The sequence below is a fragment of the Vespula vulgaris genome, chromosome 15 (assembly GCF_905475345.1).
Source record: "Vespula vulgaris chromosome 15, iyVesVulg1.1, whole genome shotgun sequence".
NCBI lineage: Eukaryota > Metazoa > Arthropoda > Insecta > Hymenoptera > Vespidae > Vespula > Vespula vulgaris.
Window position 1 is genome coordinate 403,901 of NC_066600.1, and position 20,826 is coordinate 424,726.

At 33.9% G+C, this 20,826-nt stretch overlaps 1 protein-coding gene across 3 annotated transcripts in view; it reads right to left on the reverse strand.

Moving 5' to 3' along the window:
* Nucleotides 1–20,826, reverse strand: part of LOC127069520 (uncharacterized) — a 45,028-nt gene that overhangs the window by 16,989 nt on the left and 7,213 nt on the right. The window contains exons 1-2 of one of the 3 annotated variants that reach the window (XM_051006624.1): nucleotides 16,186–16,322; nucleotides 15,004–16,102 (exon numbers count right to left, since the gene is read on the reverse strand). The exons of 1 other annotated variant lie outside the window; for it this stretch is intronic. In XM_051006624.1, coding sequence (XP_050862581.1) covers nucleotides 15,004–15,079 — 76 coding nt within the window. In that variant the 5' untranslated portion in view covers nucleotides 15,080–16,102; nucleotides 16,186–16,322. Of the gene's footprint in view, nucleotides 1–15,003; nucleotides 16,120–16,185; nucleotides 16,323–20,826 lie in introns of those variants that run through there. One more of the 3 variants, XM_051006625.1, reaches the window with a different exon arrangement.

The following is a 20,826-nucleotide window of genomic DNA, read 5'->3' on the forward strand; positions in this document are numbered from 1 at the left end:
TTATAAATGTCTATCTCTCGTGTGAAATCGATTTACAAAGCATGACGAAGTAACACGCGAACGGGCAAAAGTATCATTCAATAGCTAATTCAAATGGGATATCGTGCGAAAGGGAAGTAGGTACAACGAGTATCGTGTATTGCAATGGATATATTTATGACCTACATTAGAAGAGATTTGTGAATCATGAAAAATATGAAACCATAAGAAAATCGGACGCACGTGTAAGAAATGGCTAATTAACTTCCCGTACCAACAGTGAAATCGAAAGATAAGAACAACACCTTCCTCGTCTCTCTCTCTCTCTCTCTTTTTCTTTATGTCATTTTAACGCGTTAACTAAACCGTTAGGTTCACACCGATATAACCGGATTTTCATTTTTTTTATATACGTATACGTATTTTATATGCGTGCGCGTGCAAGATACGTCTTATATGTAATTATTTTTCCATTATTTATCGACACGTTTCTTAAATGTAACAAAAATATTACATAGACGTAAACATTTTTCCAAATAAATAATAAGCAAAAATATACCCGGAGAATTCGTTAAAATTACTCAAAATTTAATTATCATATCGATATGATCATCGATGACTCATTACATTATCTTCGATGATTCATAACGATTACGAATCTAGATAAAAGGATGCATTGTACTGTATTTTAAAAGGAAAAGGAACGAATCAAATTTTAATACGTACGTGCATGTACGTATACATAGATATACCTATGTAAACCGCACGCATACACACGTACATATATAAATATATAAATATATACAACGCGAAGAAAAAAGAGAAATAAAAAAAATTTGCTTAAAAAATCTTGGAAAAAAATGCAGTCCACATTTCGAATCATCTTTGACCCATCTACGAAGATCCAAGTACATTCAGTCCCATCCCACGTATGAAAGTTGTAATCTTTCTGCTAATTATTTACGACTCTAATTACTCGTAAAAAAGCTGACAAAACCATCTCTTTTTCCGTTATCTCAAACTCATGAAACTCGATAATAAACGTGGGAACAAATTTTCCTTTTCTCTCTCTCTCTCCTTTTTTTCTCCATTTTCTTTTCCTTCCTAAGATAGGAACTTTATCGTAATTTCACCTCGAGTTTTTTTTCAAGGACACAAGTACGATATCGAAGAACGATGCCTCCTCTTACCGGAAGGGACATCCGGCGCTCGATTCGGAAAGCAACGCGTTGCGAACGACCTAATTAACGCGGTAGTCTTTAATTCATGGGAAACTTGCTTATTCTAGCCGGAGTAGAGTCGCGTTAAATAAGTACGTATGTAAGTACATATTCGATAAAAATCATTCTAATCGTCCGAGGGAGAGAAGAAAATGCTACGCGAGAAACCAAATAAAAAGAGAGTCGTATTGTCGTATTGTATCTCGATTGGGAGCGTTATTGCATTAGGTGTAAATCTCACTAAAGAATTTTCTTAGATTTTTATCATATAAACTGGTTAAAGCTTCGATATCGTCTCTTTTAATTCGATTACGAATACAATCGAACGATCGTATTTCGTTGGTTCTTTTCATTCCTTTCTTTTTTTTAAATAAGAAATAAACGATTAATATACGTCGAGATATATTTTACAACCTGTTACACTTTTCGAGTACTACTAGAAACGTGAGAACTAATGTCTCGACGGCGAACGTGTGAGCCATACGGACGAGTAATTCTTCCACGAGATCCCTCGGCGATAATTTCCACCTACATCGTGCCATGAATGAAACGTGCTCGGTGCCGTTACGTAAAATTCTTAAGAGATTTATTCGTTCAATCAGGATCGCTCGTAATCCTATTACGTGGTACATTCGTACGCATGCGTAACGAAAAAGGCGGGATTTTCTAATCGAAATATTCGATCGTATCGAAGTTTTATTTTATACGCGGAAATTTGCAATAAAAGTTGATAAAAATTTACTAGAGAATCTTCCATCGAAAATAGTGCAAATTCTGTCGGAGATGCATAACGATAAACCGTTGAAAATTTTTTAGAAAAAGCATTGAAAATTCAGTAGGAAAAGTTTTAGATAAAAAATAATGAAAATTCGTTGGAAAATTATCTAATAAAAAGAAGAAATTGCAACGCTTCTTATCGATCGATCCGATGGATTCTAGATCGTGAAACGAAAGCGGCGTATCAAGTAGAATTTTTTTCCAAGGAAACTAGCTCGTAACTCTCGCGATTGTGAATCGATCTACCGATCCGATATATAGGACGTTAGAAAAAAAAAGAAAAAAGAAAAAGAAAAACAAGAAAATCGACGTCGAAAAAAAGGCCGACGCGTGACAGCAGTTTCTAAGTAAATTTACTCAAGTTCTCGATATCGAAGAAATATCTATTGAGTCGTTAAACTAATGATCGTTCGCGAAGCGATAGTTTGTGAAAATTGTCGAGGATATGTTAAACAAACGTTAAACGTTAAATCGAGGTCGAGTATTTCTAACTTTAGCGATAGAAATTCAAAACACGAACGTACTCGCGATCGATTCTTTTCTTATTCGAAGCACGGATCCATAGTTTATGAAAGATTCAAATCTCAAAGATGAGAGGAGTGTTATTATAATATGTAGGATCGATAATCTCACGTCGATGGTGAACCTTGGTGAACGTCTAATCTCTATGGAAATGATGGATAAAACGAGAGAGAGAGAGAGAGAGAGAAAGATAGGCGTGGTTAGCGAAGGACAAAGTGCATCTCGTAAAACAACGGCACAACGTATACACCTGCAAGCTGTCGTGACTACTACTTCTGATACAACCGTCTAGAGTATTATTACGATACTATTACATTCGTCGGATCTCTTTTCCAATAAACGTCTCGTAACGGTCGGTGACACCTCCGAGAGATTTATCGAACGTTAAGACGCTCGTGGATCTTGTTTTCGACGATCGATGTTACAAATCGATCGACTCGAATGAATCTTGCGAACGATCGTTCGTTTATTCCGATCGTACAATCTTATCGTTCGACAAAGTTGTTACGATGAGATCTTTTTTTTTTGGGGGATTTCTTTTTTATATTACGAAATAGAAAAAATAAATATACTTTTAATCTCGCTGTATCATATAATTCTATCGTTTGTCCTCTTTCGGAATCGTTCGATTCTCTTCTTATGCTCTTTTTTTCTTTCTTGCTTTTGTTTTGTTGTCATTTGAAAAACAATCGTTCGGTGACTATAGGACACGCACATCGTCACGCATCTGCACGCGGATATACACGTCGAAGAAGCAACACCACACCCTGCTGAACAAGAATCGTGTGGCCGTGCAATGCGCCGGCGGTGAGCGAACGATAGGAATGCGTTATGAGCGGGATAATGCTACGTGTATACCGCATATAAACGTGCCTAACACGCGAGCTCGTTTCACGAAGGTTCGCACGGAAAGTTCGCACCCACGTGTAATACGAGAGAGAGAGAGAGGGAGAGAAAGGGTTACATTAATCGTCTATCGAGTGCACACTAAACGTAAATAAAAAGAAAAATTAGATAAATAGAACAATTTGTAATTTGTACGTAATTATTTTTTTCTTTTTCTTTATATCGCTACGCACGTAATATTGGAATGGAACAATTTTTAATACTGACGTATATACGAACGTAAAATATCAGAGACGTAAGTTCTTCGATAATTAAATAAAAGCGATCGTGAAATTTTTTACAAACATCAGAATGATGCGTATAAAATTGTATAAAAACGAACGGCAATAAATTCTCCATTTTTCATACGTCTATCAAAACCATAATCAAACACAAATAATTCTAAACTTTACCCATCAATTCTATTCACGTATTAATTTCGTACGCATCGACGGAAGTGCAGACTGCTGCATGGTCATCGCATCGCAAGGCATGCATGACTCGTTGAATTTTCATTATGTAATAGAATTACTATACGTTATATTCTGACATTATGAACAATACGCGCGCTTTTTTGTTTCCAAGTATCGAAAAATTCAACGGAACCAAACGAATTCGAACGATCGAAGATGGTAAATTTAATCCTCGAAACACGCTTCAAGAAACGATGATATACACGTTGATGGGCAGAAAAAAAAGAGATAAAACAAATTCTATGAGTAAGAACGAAATAGAGAGAGTCGACGTGATCGCGTAAGAATAGTCAACGTTGAAAACGATACACTTTACACCCTCGAAAGACGTTTCAAGAAACGATAACGTAGGTAGTGGCAAGAACAAAAAATAAAAAAAAAGGAAATAGACAAATTGCAAGAGTTGGAACAAAGTAGAGAGAGAGAGACAATATGAGCACGTACCTATTGTACGTTCTACCTTCAGAATAGTCAACGTCTCGAAAGACATTTCAAGAAATGATGACGTAGGCGTTTCAACTCGGTCCGTAGGGAAAAGATAAGAAATAAAAAGTAAAGAATAAAGAGTAAAAAATAAAAATATTGTAAGATTTAAAACAAAGTAGAGAGACTGAATGTGGGCATGTATGCGGTATGTTCTACCTAAAGGATAGTCAACGTCTACTCGTTAGTAGCAAGTATTCCATACGTCGTTTCGTTCCAGGTCACAAAGTCTCTCTTTCTCTCTCTCTCTCTCTCTCTCTCTCGTCTGCATCTACATTTCCATATATATATTATACATGTGTATATATATGATATACATATATACGTATACGTGTATCCGTGCTCCCTCTTTCCTCCCTATTTCTACTTGGATAGGCATTTGCTAGGGCACTGTCGGTACGGTTTCTCTTTCTATCCGTCTTCCTCTTGAGCCCCTCCCCCTCCTCCTCGTTCTTCTCCTCTTTTTCTATTTCTCTCGTTCGGTTGGTTATCGTTAAGTATAGACCGGCGCTATGTGCACTCTGTACCGTTAGCAGGAATAATCGTACTCGTTGGCCGGTGCATTTACTACTAGTAGAAGAGGAGGAAGAGAGGAGGCCGAACGTGTTGCGCGGAACAAACCGGCAAAGACTCCGACGACGACCGACCGATCGAATTCGCCTCGGTTAACCCTGGCTTAACGGTAAGATCGAAGATTCTCGATATGCTTCCGTACCTCGAAAATTATTCGCTTCCGTCTAATACTTTCGATTATTTTTATAGTTTTATATGTATATATATATTTTTTTATATTAAAATTATTAGATATATCTTTAGAAAAGTTTTGTCTCGTTTATTTGTTTGGCTCGGTTAATTAGCGTTATATAAGTACGTTGACATTTTTAGTATTATCGTCGTGTAAATAAATAGTAAACGATACGGTAAAAAATACTACAGTTAATATACGCTATATATATATTTCATTTTACTTTATATTATATAGTATTCTATAAATAGTATATTACTAGCATAATTTTATATGCTCGGTATAGAACAATATTAACGAGAAGCAACGTTAAAGATGCCAGGCTTGTGGTTTTACGATCTGAAAAGATAATAATTCGCCTGAAATGTATCGAAAAAGTAGTAGATACATAATCGATTTTTGATATCGTCTAGGAATTCTTTTGGCCTGCTGTACTTGAAAAATTATAAAAAGTCATGAGTAAATTTAATATTTATTACGAGAATGCTTTCATTAACTTTCCTGTCGTGCTGATACATCCGCGCTAACGAGCACGTTGCTTTATGTTCAGTGCAAGAGAGAAAGAGAGAGAAAGGGAAAGACATAATATCAGAGACCAACTCGATACGATCGCCTTGATTTCATCCGATCGAAGAACGCTATAATAAGTAGAATCATAGATAGCAATCTAACTTCTTGATAGGTAGGCGAAAAGGAAGAAGAACGTAAATACTTCCACACACACGGACGGAAACACAGACGCAACACACGTATATAAAAGATGGGGGGAATTCTCTAAGAAAGAGGAGAAAATCGAATGCATGACGTTTAATCGCTCGTAACACACGATTTTAAAGCCTTGTTTCACCTACAGCGTCACGTTTGTTTTATCTCGTGAATCTTCGCCGAACAACAATCGGCCTCTCGAAACTGTGAAAGTATCGGGAATAATCCTCCTACCTTTTTGCTTTCTCATATCCGACGTTTAAATACGTGTTTCTTTTCGATTACGAGGGATCTACTTGTCTTTTTTTTTTTTCCCGTAGAAACACAAAAGAATATCCCGTATCAGATTATTTATCTAAAAATTTCTGAAGTATTCATCCATCTCTTATATAATTTATCTCTTCAACGTTTCTTATTGTATTATAAGAAAAGAATTGTACAGGATAGTCCAAAAGTTTCTAGGTGGATCAAGAAACTTGCCGGATGATTTTAAAAATCGATTACATTGGCTTTACGATTCGAAAAAAAGTAGCCCGGAAAGTCTCGAAAAAGAGTAATTGATTTTAAAAATTACTTGGAAGCTTTTTGCTCGAGTATATACATGCATACATATATCACGAAAATTTTATCACGAAAATAACGTAATAAAATTGTATGTTTCATTACTGTAAAAAATTGAATCAAAATGCTAACATAATAAGATTTTATATATTAGAATATCATCGCCTACTAGAAATTCTAAACGTTCGTGTGTATATAACCGTGAAATCATGATCTATCGTTTTCCAACTTCCTTATCCTCTTGCAATGACTATACCAATCAACATGTATACGGATAAATATATCCTATTTATAGAAGGAACACATGTATCTAACGTCGATTCAAACGATTCATGACAGCCTGGAAAGTTATCGATTAACACCGAATATCAGCTGCAATGGAGCATACACCGTTATCAGGACATTAATCTTTATCAAAACTCGAGCGAAAAATATGGAAAATGCGTACTATCTGTCTGTTTGTTTTTTTATATATATATATAAATATGGAAAGAAAAAAAATGTAAAACTATGTTAAAAAAAAAAGTAAAAAAAATTAAAGAAATGCTGGTTTCATCGAATAAAAAATAATATAAAAATAATAAATGCAGAAAAAGTGGAGTAGAAAAAAATTCACTCAAAAAATATATTGTTATTTATTTAAATACAAAACACTGAAAAATCGACACAGTGATAGTACGATATTATAGTATCTATGATAATAATAAAATATATCGAAAAAATTCGGACGATGATAAATGCTACAATATTGTAGTAATAAAATTTCAGTAAAAAATACTGAATACGATGCTATTTACTTAAAAAAAAAGAAAATTTTTTTCTCTCCCTCTCTCTAAAAATATCGAAATGACTTGTTGGTCAAGCACGAGACGAAAGGAAGTATCAAAAACGCAATGTTAACGTGGTAGACGAGAGAAAGGCGGGTATAAAATTCGTAATGAAAATACGCGACACATACGTTTTCGCAGCTAGTTCATTTCTCGGTTCGGCAAAAACAATGGCCTTGTACATCCGCCGGAAGTACTCCTTTTGCTACTACTACCGGATGAAATAGAAACCAGACTCTGCGTTATACACGTATACTGCAGTATATGTTATTCTGTTCGTGTGTAAAAGAAGAAGATGATGACGAACAGGAAGAGAAAGAAGGTGAAACAGAAGAAGAAGAGCAAGAGGAAGAAGAAGAAGAAGAAGAAGAAGAAGGTGTTAACACGTCTCATGAGAAAGTGAAACGCTTATATACTCCCTCTCTTTCTCCATCTCATTTATTATTCTCTCTTTCTTTCTCTTTGTCTCCGTATATGAAGCAGCTTACTTGCCACATACACACATAAGCATTTCTAAATCCTTTTTAGTCGTCGGTGAACGGTCGAGAAGTTCAACAGAGAGGGGGGGGGGGGGGAGAAAGAGTTCTCGTTTTCTTATTAACTCGCAAGAGAACGATCCTGTTGATAAGCCGATGACGAACGATCGTCGATAGACAACTTCGATCATTTCTTTTCTTTCCTTTTTTTTCTTCTCTAAACTCGATCAAAAGTCCTTTTTCACTAATATTTTTCTATTTAGGTTTAACACTTTCTTGCAATGCAAACTCTCGTGACTTTCGGAATCTTTTCTTTCAACTTCCTAGATATCATATATACATACATTTTATATATATATATATATATATATATATATATATATATATATATATATATATATATATATATGAATATATCCAAGTATAAACGAGAGATAAAATTGACTTCGTCGATCGGACAACCGTAAATCGTCCAATTTAATACTTGGATAGAGGGATAAACAGGAGAAATTTCATCGATTAGATATTTTCTCGAGAAATCTAAAGTTGAGAGGAAAAACGTACAAGTAAATTATTATTGAACTCATTCTTTGAATAGGTCACAAAGAAGATTTTAAGTTTGGTTAATAAGTAATTTAGGAATGTTTAATATTTTACAGTACGTCGTATCTCAATCAACGTCAATGGTATAGTATCGAGATGGTCGATAGAAGAGTCGATTAGAAAATTATTTCAATACGACAAATAAAATACTAATTGATCTAAGTAAATATTCACTACTTCGTTCAACATTAACAAGTATTTACTGAAACGAATTATAATTGGGGAGAGGGGGGTTGGACAATAGCAGAGTCGATTAAAAATGAGTTCATCTAAAAGAAATAAAATTCAAATAAGGATATTATTAGTACGTGTTCTCGCAAGATCTATTAATAAAATTGTAAGGAAAGTAGGTTAGCCATCGAAGACATATAGAGGACATTCTTAACCGTTTCTTTGCGTAGCAATAATGAATTTATGCGTTTCTATGTTGTACTTAATTGCAGCTGTGCCGACGATTGTTCCAATGGACTCCACGGCGTATGTCATCGCAGGTGGCACGCACTTCCTTCGTTCTTGCCGTTCTTACGCGTTCCTAATCACGAGAAAGTGAAATGGCTTCCCGTATCTTACCAACCCTCTTCTTTCTCTTTTTAACATGTACGGTTAGCTATGCGAGTGATTTCCTTGGATGCGTTTGAAAAGGAAAACTATGTATTTTAATAAATTTTTATAAATATTAACGAAAGGTCTTTGCGACTTACGAAAGGATTCTATTTGTATTTTCATCTGCCTGTTTCTCTATTTCACGATTTATTATTCTTATGCTTTGTAAATTTTTGTATGTTATAACAGTAAATTGCATAGCTTATTTTATAATTTGTATCTTTATACATAGATACATACGTATATATGATAACTTATATGACAATTATTAATATTTTATTGTCCAAGAATGCTTAATATATACATGGTAATCGACTAAAAATACTAAATTAATAAATGATCATACACACACACACATATACACACACAATAAATAGTTAAATTTATTCGTGCGAAAACTTACACGTACGCATCGACTCGCTTATCGTTATAGACAAGCAAAAGCACCTGGATAAATTTGTAAATGGAAGTGACGTGGCGTAAATGATCTTCGCATAGTATAAAAAAAAAGAAAAATGGGAGAGGGAGAGAGAGAGAGAGAGAAGGTAAAGAAAAGAGAAGCATAAGCATAAAGAAATATCCTACAAGCCTCCTACGCTATCGAGTGCCTATGCAGTTAACCAGTCTCTCGATAACTCGTATCGTTCTTGTTTAAAACTCTTATTAACTCCCTTGTTCGTGCTACTCGATCATGACTATGCATATTTCTCAGTAGAATAAACATTATCATAAAAATAAAAAAAATACGTTTTTGAGGATATCCAAACATTAGTGCAAAAATTAATGTCTTTTGTATCTACTTAAAAAATACACATTTTTTTCTATCAAATACGACCACGTATATATATACACACACACAAACAAATTTATATGTACATATATATAAATTTATAATTTCTATTTTTATAAAATTTATAAATTTCTCTATAAATTTTTTATTTATGTGTATTTGTGCATTCATTATACAGTTTAAAAAAGACGTTATAAAGAAATGAAATGAACATAAAACCAAACTTTCGATCATTATTAATAGAACGAAATGCATTCGTTAAAGATATATCGCGTGAGTATTAATTATCGTAGTAATGACGATGATGATAATTATCGACGATTTGGTTGTATTAACAGGACACTCTCCGTGAGAAACAAGAATCGAAAGAAAGAAAGAAAAAAAAATTAAAAAAAAATTAAAAATAATCAAAAAAAAAAAAAAAAAGAAAAAGAATAACACCTTAGTTTAACGCGCTGGAAAGTGAACGATCGTGATAGTTTCACAGTTAAATAAATCTTTGATCGAGAGTTGTTCTCGAGAGACAGGAAGCTGATGGAAAGTCGATGGATCACCACGTATCGAAGACGATACACGTAAGTACTTACGATCGTTAAACGTTCATTCGAAATGTTAACGACTTGGAACATTTTTCGGACTTCTAGTTAGAGAGATAACTCTCTCCGATTTCAATAAATCGCGAAAGCTAATAAAATATTTCCATTGGTTCGATACGTTCTAACGAATGTGTTTATCTGGAGAGAGGATGAACATTCACTTATATTTTATACTTATCGAGAATCTTTCATATACCTTTCATATTCTAACATTTTTCTAATCAGAGATATATATATTATATGTTTTTATATCGTATTTCATAGAAAATTTTTTGTAAAAATTTTTACTAATGCAGCAATATTGCTATCGTATAAGCATTGTATTCTATAAAAAATTTCTATGATATAATATGGTCAAACATAATGTCATATTATCTTTTATTGCATTCTATCGTAATTTTACGTCGCAGAGACGTTAAATAATTTTCTACAATTGTCAAGTCATTCAAAAACAAACGATGTCCAACCAGTTAAACTATACAATAGCTAAATATAATTATTGTTAATAATAGTTTATAAATGAGTTTGATGATTAAATATGTCATTCAATAGCTCATCATTATCTACAACTTACATTAAATACATATATATACCCCCCCCCCTCTCTCTCTCTCTACATATATATATATATTTATATATATTCTGTTATCAAAGGGTTACTTTCCCATAAAAATATCCAAACTAAATGGCTTTCTATAGCTTTCTCTAGAAAGAAATTTGTTCTCCGTGATACGTTATCGGAAATATACTACATATACATTAGCAAAACGAATAAATCAGAGCGATGACATTGACATCACCCACATTTCGTTTCTCTCGATCGTTTCCTTAGCCTTCCGATTCGAAAGAAAAAAGAAGGAAGAAAAAAAAGAAGGAAAAAAAATTATTCTTATCCCTATCGGCGACCGGTTGCTTTCTCTTCTCTCACCGTTGGTCGGAAGAATAAAATGAATGTCCCTGCAATGAAAAGTCTAAAGCCGCAGGCGAATAGAAATTCAAAAAGAATTCTCGAAGGATTCGAGAAGTTATCGTAGTACGATTTTAATTATCCTATAACGTGAAATTGATTATACTAGGAAGAATTATATTAGATCTTCGATTTACCCGATCGATATAAATCATTTCGTAGTGATCGTAACTCATACGATATACATAACTCGAACGAATATAAATGCACTAATACGTACTCGCGCAAGGTTTCATTAAACGCTCCTACGAGTTCCTTATTAAGCTAATAGTCTCGTGACGAGACAGGAATGGCGACTAGTTGAATGTAGTATAAATGTGTACAACATTCGAATCGCGTTTTAAGTTGATAAACTTTATCAGTTATCTCAGTTCGCTCATTGCTATGCAAAAAAAAAAAAAAAGAAAAAAATCGGAGAGAATCATGGAATAAAAATTAATAATTGATGAAAATTGATACTACGAGGTTTCTTTTTTTTATGGAAAACAAAACTCCAAATTGATTTTATTACGAATAACAATAAAATGGGGATATTTGAACTCGTGATTAAAAGTATAAGTAAAAGAAATAGAATAGCTTAAGGATGACGCATCATCGTGCTGCAATTATCATCGATCGATTCAACAAAGGAACGTTTTTATGGGACACCCTAAGACAAGGAAATCCAAAACAAAGGGAGTATCCTGGCAACCAACGGCCTTCGATCATGCAACTTGTATCGACTGTAATACCACCGTGTTTAAGAGTATTCTAAGTTCGTCCAATTCGATGGAAAAATGAAAGAAAAAAAAAACTACAAAATAGTCAAGTCGTATCAATATTAAAAATATATTTACGGGTTGAAAAATAAATAATTATCGATACGCAATTATCAATATATATTGTTATTACAAGCTATTCATTTTTTGTTATTCCGAAAACTCTTCTGATATATTAAAAATAAAAAAGGAATAATGATAATAATAATAATAATAATGATAATGATAATAATAATAACAACAACATGAATTCTACAAGACGGTGAGACTGTTAACGTTCGAAGCATGCCTTATTATACGTGCCCCAGATACTTCCACTTTTATCGCAAGTAAACCCCGAAGGTATGCCTCCAGTCTCGAGAAGGAATCATAAATATGCTCAACCACTTCCTTCCAACGTCACGTAGCATTAGGTACGCTTGTCTCAACAGGAAAGAGCTGCTAAACGTGGCTAGCTAACGTTACAAATAGATCTAGTCTCGAATTCGTAATGATTTTATTTATTCGTAAAATAATGAATTCAACTTCTATTTCTATTAAATACTCGTCTCATTTCTTATTAAATAATTGTATCATTTCTGATGCGATAAATTATGACATATGTTGAATCGCTAACGCTGATCTTTCTCTTGACTCATGACCTTGACAAAAATATAGAAAGAGTCATTGAATCCATCGATAAGTTTTTTTTTTCTCAACCTGTAAATGTATTTTTAATATTGACCTTCGGGAACGACTTAAACGCTGCTAAGATAAAATAACGATTTTTAAATAAAAATTTCTATTGCTAAAATAAAGTAAAAATACATAAAAAAAAAAAGGTTAAACACATGATACACGAGTTCGTCGCTTTCAAGGTGGATACAAAAGAAATTTAGAATGAATACTTCGAACGACGTATTCATAAACGATATAAAGATACTAAATAGTATTTTTTTTTGAAAACAAATATACTTATAAACGAGAAAAGAACTATCGTTGAATGATAAAAGAGAAGGAATATTCTGTTAATATTATCGGTGCAAAGTTATCGATCCGTCTCGGATGCTGCATCTCGAGGCAGAATTCCCCTCCTACGCGCGCGCACACACACACACTTCGGTTCGTACTATTTATTTACGGTTCTATAGGATCTATAAGCTAGAATTGTATATATCTATGTACAAAGCAAAGAAAAATTAAATAAATGAGAAAAACACAGAGGAAATAACGTTTCGATAAGACGTATCTCGATGAGTATTAATAGAGATTTATATACTCGTTTTCCATATAACAGTCTATATACTATATATATATATAACGATATCTATTACAGAGAAGTAAATGGTGTATATAAAATGCATTTATACGATCCAAGAGACAATTTAATATGCACTTTCGATCGAGAAAATCTTCTTGAAATTTAATCGAACAAATCGTCAAAACTATAATGTAATCTTCCCGAGAGATAATACGTAATCTTTCTCTCTCTCTCTCTCTCTTCTTCCCTCTCTCTCCGTCTCTCCCCCTCTCTTTCTCCGTGTCAATAGAATTAAATAATATTCAGCGAACTAAAAAGAAAATTTTGTTAGATCTGCTATACGTAAAAATATGTTCGTATAATATTTAACGAAGGAGAAACGTTGCTTATCGTCTAGCTGTAACGTTAATGATAACTCTCGGCAGTCTTCGTAATCACTGGTTCAAGAGTCAACGATGAATTGATAATATATCTTCAAGGACAACGACGCACAGCCTCGTAGAAATCTCTCGTGGAAAAATTCCAAGAAATCTTTGTATCCTGTTTTTGCGAATCGTTCGTTACAAACTATAAACACATACATATACAAGAGGTTGTTTCGGTCGATTCTATCAAATAAAATAAATCCCAAAGTTGATCGTTTTGATCTCTAATTGCATATGTATACCTCGTTTAGATCTTGTGACGTTACGGTAATATAATATCGAATAATATGTGTGTGTGTGTGTATAACGTTACCAATTAATAATCGTTAAAAGAGATGAGATTGCAATCGTTACAATTATCCAATTAATTTTCTAATAATTCGATCCGTGTTATTACGATATACGTGCGAATATCTCGACGAGGAGATAACGAATAATAACAAAAGAGAATATCGAGCGATTAAGCGTTTCCCCTACTCTTCGCAAAGACCTACCGCATTCGGTTAGAAGAGCGAAACAACGTGCGCCTCGTCGCGAATCGTCGCGTTTCCGAACAGATCGAAAAAGGGAGGAAAGAAGAGAGAAAAAGAGAGAGAGGGAGAGGGAAGTCTCCCTCCTTTGCAAAGGAAGCATCATCGATCGTATTCTCCCTACGAGGATTCAGCTCCATCTCCCACCGAAAAAGGAACCTTCTCGTATTTTCTCGCAACACGATTTTGTGCGAAAAAATTAAATATTTATCCTCGACTACGAATCTGTCATTTATTTTTCTTACAACGATTACGTATTGTTCGTAGTAAATTTTAGAGTATTCCAATCTAAAGTTCCACTCATTTTTCATACAAAGAAAATGATATTAAATTCGTACATTTGTTTACGTGATATTCAATAAGGTCATATCTAAAAAAAAAAGCAAATTTATTCTCAACGAAGAATACGCCATTCACGTTTCTTATTTTTTGCGTATTGCGATAAGCATTGAGACATTGAATCTGTCGGAAAGTTCTGTCCACTTTTAACGTAAAAAGATTCGTATATTTATTTACGATGTTCAACAATTAGTCTGGAATAAATTAAGAAAGTAATCACGATGCGAAAGATTAATTAACGATACAACTTTTATTAGTGATAAACTTGCGCTCTAAAACGGACAAATCTGTTCGATATATGTAGTAATAAAAAATCTCTTTCAAGGTTACTCTCCGACAAAAATAAAATCCTAGCGATGTAACGATCCATGAAAGCAGACAGAACCATTCGACGGAGCAATCGTCGGTGTCAGAATGAAATAAGATAGAAAAGCAAAAGAAAAAAAAGAGGCAGAAAAGCATGAACGAGAAAGAGATAAAATGATTAACAAAGATTTACCCTGAAGCATGTTGTTATCAGCTTCCTCATCCGCTAGGCAGCGAATGCTGCCGATGCTGGAAGACAGGAGACTCATCTTTTCTTTGTCGATAATAAAAATTTGTCCTTTTCGAGATGATGTCGAGATTGAAAAAAAAAATAGAAATGAAAGAGCAAAGAAAAAAAACAAAAATAAAAAAGGGCGGAAAGGGTTAGTAGACGAGGCAGGCGATTGGCCCGAGAAACGGTCGAGAACGTTGCGCGAACCAATCGCCTTGCTTCCTGAATCTACGAACGGCGCCCGTCCATCGGCGCTGAGCACGGCCTTAAACTTTCGCCCGACCGAAAAAAGAGCTTCGTTGTGTGCTGTACGTTGCGCGCTCTCGATCGATCGGTTCTCGAGCTAGAAGGTTAAAGCTTCTCTGCATTTATCTCGCTCTCTCGCTCTTACTCTCGTTCTTATCGAGTGACGAAAAAGAGAGAGACAGAAAGAAAGAGAGAGGAAGAGAGAGAGAGAGGAAATATGCAATGGCGTCACCGACGCCGGGCGTCCTTCGTTTCTTCTTCTTCCTTTTCCTTTCCTTTTTTCTTTCTTTTTTTTCTGAATCGTTCCTTTTCTACTTCTTCGTTTGTTACTTGGATCAACAAAAAAAGGAAAATAAATAATTAATGAATCAATAAAAAGATATCCTTTTTTCTTCTCTCGAAAGGAAGCACGAAACTTAAAGTTTGTCACTACAAAAACACTCTCCGAATTTTTGTGTTCTTCTCTCTTGTCACTTTTTCTCCTTCGGATTATCCGATATCACCCTGTCTCGCCAGCACCGCGGATACGTCGCGAAAGACGCGCCGACAATGACAACGGCCTACCCCTCTCCGATGTGGTCCTCCTCGCGTCGAAGACGCGCGCACGCGTGTCTCGCGCCGAGAGATCGATACTGCCCGTCTGCTACCTTGTGCGCGCGCAAGAGAGAGAGAGAGACGACAAGCGCGCACAGACACTCACACCCACACACACGCACATATATATATATGTATATGTATACACCAGACACTTTACTGCTTTCTTGGCTGGCTGGTCCTAAAGATCAGACACGCAGGCGCGTGGATGCGACACCACCTGCCAAATAACACGTGCTTGTTATATTTAATCTTATATATTTTTTTTTATATGTATATGTTCCCCCCCCCCCAAATTATTACTCGTTTTTTTTCTTCTTTATATCCCTTTTCTTCGTTTCGTCGACGTTTCACTGCGATTTCTCGAGCGCGATATATTCGATTCGAAGGTGTTATAAGGCGTTTTCATCGACCACTTTGCGTCACGAAGACAACGTGAGGTATGGCGTGAGATCGTGCTCGCGATTTCTAACGAGGGCGCCACTCGCCGCATTGCTATACTTATATGTATTAGTAGCATGGTTTGCTGCGTTCGTATGGTCGTTGTACGTATGTATATTCGTATCGTTACGAAGCCTTATGTTAGCCGACGGAAACGAGTCCCAACGATGACTCACGATTGGTAAACGGAAAGGAAGTGTGCTAAAATGTTGATTCTTTGGAATTTCCGTAATGGAAAGATAAAGTTTTGTAAATATTTCGATTCGTCTGATATAGATTTGCAATGATTTATACGTCGTACGTTCAGGGAAATGATTTTTCTCGGCACGACGGTACGTCGATCTTTTGAAATAATATAAAAGTGAAATAGTCTCGATGTATCGATTTATTAATAATCGATATGCACCCAAAATAGATTTTTAGCAATTTATATGGGGTTTTTGCCGAGGGAAATAATTTTTAGCGATATGATAGCGCGTAGATTGTTCGAAGAAACATAAAGATAAAATATTTCAAATATTTCGGTCCCAGTGGATGATCTGTTAACGGGTGATCGATAGAGTGGACGCTCATTAATTGAAATTATTAACGAAATAAGAAAAGTAAAAAATGTACATGCGAGTGAACGACGAAATCACGTTCAGATATCGTCATAGATATTTAAAAATGATAATGATAATTCATAAATAAACAAAAAAGAACAGCTAATTAAACAAAAAATTGCTCGCTTCTATCACTAGGTATAAATTATCTACAATTAATTTTACGATCGAATGATTTTACGCATATCTAAAAACGACGAAGAAAAAAAAGAAAGGAAGGAGAAGGAGAATAATGTGTCTCGCAATTATTACTTCAATCGGAATATATAAATGATAATGGACGATGTTAAATAATTCATAGTAAATAAAAAAAAGCAAAATCTAAAAAAAAATTCTTCGCTTCTACCACGAGATATAAATTAGCTACGCCTAATTTTTTTCTACGATCGAATGATTTTACGTAAGAATGAAAAAGAAAAGAAAAGGAAGAAGATTGTTTCGTAATTATTATTTCAATCGGAATATATAAATGATAACGAACAATTTTAAATAATTTACAAATATGGTAAATAAAAAAGAACAAATCAAGAGAAAAAAACTCTATCTCCTGTAAATTGCCTACGATCACTTGTTTTTTACGATCGAATATTTTTGTGCATAAGAACGAATAGAAAAAAAAAGGAAGAAGAAGAAGAAGAACACATTTCGTAATTATTATTTCAATCGGAATAATATATTCACGTGTGTTCTTACACTTGTATGAAAATTTCTTCGAAGCAGCCTTTCGCCAATGCTCACGTTCGCGTTCGCGTTACACCGTGTTCTTTGCTGTCGTAACGAATGATGTAAGCGCGTAACCATTGTGTCACGCTTACGCGTTCACCGAGTTTCTTCCCCTACGAAGGTCGATGCACGTTCCAAGAAGAACGAAAAAAAAATAAATAAATAAATAAATAAAAAATAAAAAGAAGAAAGAAACGATAATGCAAACGTGTTAACGACTGATAATCGTAATATAATCGCTAATAAAACTATAGACGAGTAAAAGTAAATAAAAGAAGAATAAATATTTTGTTTGTCGATAGTTCGATAGATAGAAACGTATAAGAAGGCATTGAAATCTTCGAACGTGGCTTTACACGAAACATTTGCCGATAGTAAAGGACCGAACTACAGAGAGAGAGAAAACTAAGAGGGTGTATCATTTTTCAATTTCTCTAACGCGTTATACAGGAAACGTGCGTGCCGTTGTGCGCCACGAACGCCACGTACATTTATTTCCACTTTGATAAACTACAAAGTGTATCCGAGGTATCGTTTACGGCGTTAAGTGTCTCCTATTAAATAACTCGTATGACTTGAAAGGTAAGCTCGCCTTGCACAAATACCGTGTGCATCCTATATAACTACAGTAGTATCGCCTTGGTAACTAGTTGCACACGCCAAGTAGCATTACTAAAGTTACGATCTCTCCTCCTCCTCCTCCTCCTCCTCCTCCTTCTCCCTCTTCTTCTTCTTCCTTTCCTTTCTTCTTCCTTTCCTCATTTTCTTTCTCGTTTAATCGAAACAAGAAACGTATTCAAAAATAATGCAACGGCAATTTCATTGTTTGTTAAATTAAGATGAGAAAATAATGAAATTAGAAAAAGAACAAAGTTAACAACTATCATACAGATAAAAAACCTTAGTGTTATCGTGATCGAGAAAGTACTTGTTATTGTTTGACATCAGATAAAAATTACGCGAAGTAATGTTTACAATGAATATCGTAAACAACGATTAAGAGAAATAAATTGATTACACTTTATGTATTTTAAGTTGAATTTTGTGATCGATGATAGACCTTAGGGATTAAAAATGAAAGAAAGAAAAAAAGAGCAAAAGAAATAAAAAAATAAAATAAATACAACGAAGAAAACTTTTGTGGTAGTCTCAAGACGATCGTAAAGAGAAAAAAATATTTTGATTAAATTATTTCCGTCAAAATGCACTTTCTAATCGGAATGAATCAGTTTTTCAATAAACGTCTAATGTTTTTTAATCTAATATACAAATAAAAAAATACACGGATTGATAAATATACGTAAAATTAATGCGTTACATCGTTACAAATCAATGTTTCATACTTTCCGAATGACTGGAGGATAAATAATGAGGAAATACGTACAAGGTACTTACACAGAGCATAACATAACAACAAGAATGCTATGATTTTCTGCGAATCATGGTCATTCACCGATGTGTTGTCGTTTAAGTAGAAATGATTAATAGACGAATACGTGCGATTAATGCGTTGCCACTTTCGTCAGCATATTTGATAAGACGTACGATTTAACGTCATTCGATGTCCGGTTATCGATGTGATTTTTCAATTGCAATTTCATTAAAAAAAGAATAAAATTCGAAGTTGATTATCAAATCGTTTAGAAAAGAATTTCATCGCGAGAAATCAGCTTGCTAACGGAAGAATCGGGTCTTCGACGTAGGAAAATCGATCTCTTTGGGCTACTTTTCCACTTGTGTGTGTGTGTAAATAAAATGTTTGTACACACGACTGTATACGTATATATATATGCGTGTGTGTGTGTGTGTGCCAGCTAATCGCGTTCACAGATTGTCACTATATCGCGCGCTCTAATCAAACGTTAAATCACCTTCGATGATTATGCGTTTATACTGATACAATTTACAAATTAGATGGAATTAAAAGAAATTAGTCGATCAAATTAGATCGAAATTTGATAAATTAATATATTTATGAGAGAATAAATCATCACAAGGACGTTAATTATTTCTTGTCTGAGCTACATTAGATTAATCAAATTAAATTCAAGAAATGAATTAATCGATTTAGTACATACGTATATAAATGTGACTCGAAGAATTAATATATTAATAACTTACTTTTTTACGATGAAATGTCTATTAAATTTAAAAATATGACTACTCGTTATTTTCTTTTTTTTAATTATGTTTATTTTCGACTACAACCTACAAATTGAACGAAACTAAATAAAGTTGGTATTTGATATAATCGATATCTAAAATTAGATGAACTAATAAATAAAATCCTTTGTTTTTTTCCGCAATAAAATAGAACGTTTGAAAAATCACAAAGATATCCATTACTAAATACCTCGATAAAGTTTAGAAATGCATACCATCTATCATCGCTTATACAGTAAAACTTCTAAACGTCTCTGGGCGATCTTTACGCGAGGTTAACGGTTAAAGCAACGTACCGCTGTCATCGCACGTCGTAAACACACCCTTATCAATTAAAATCACTAATAGCAAGTAATGCAGTCGACCGTAAATCTTATAGCATTATGGTATTTTGATATATCCTTTTCTATTAGGAGATAGAGAATAATTACAAAATCAAATAATTCCTAAATATTAACGCATCATAATATTATTATTTTATCACACAAGATAATAATCTATATATATATTATAACTTTTTAATATCATCAAATAATGATTTGTTAAAAAATGGAATTTTAATATATCTCAACTAATATGTAATAATTGTAATAAGTTAAATATTACTATTATTATAATCTTAATGGTCGATATCGGTAATATATGTTACATTATATATCTACGTATGTGCTATATTTAGTGATATAATATTTATAGTTTTCGATAAATAACGCAGTATCAAATTTTTCTGTTATAAGAAAATTGCTTGTAATAGAGAGAGAAAAAAAAAGAAAACTAAGAGACATATTTATTATAACGAACAAAAAGATGTATGATTGCAAACGGAAAGTGGATTTTCTCCGAATAAATTAGGACTTTCCATCGTCAATTCTCTGTTTCTATAAAGCATGCTGCTAAGGAGAAGAACAGAAGTAGAGGGAGAAGGAGGAGAAAGAAGAAGAAGAAGAAGAAGCTACCGGAAAAAATGCAAAGTGTTCCAGTCACGAAAGGTCAGCTAGAAAGATGAGCAGCGTGC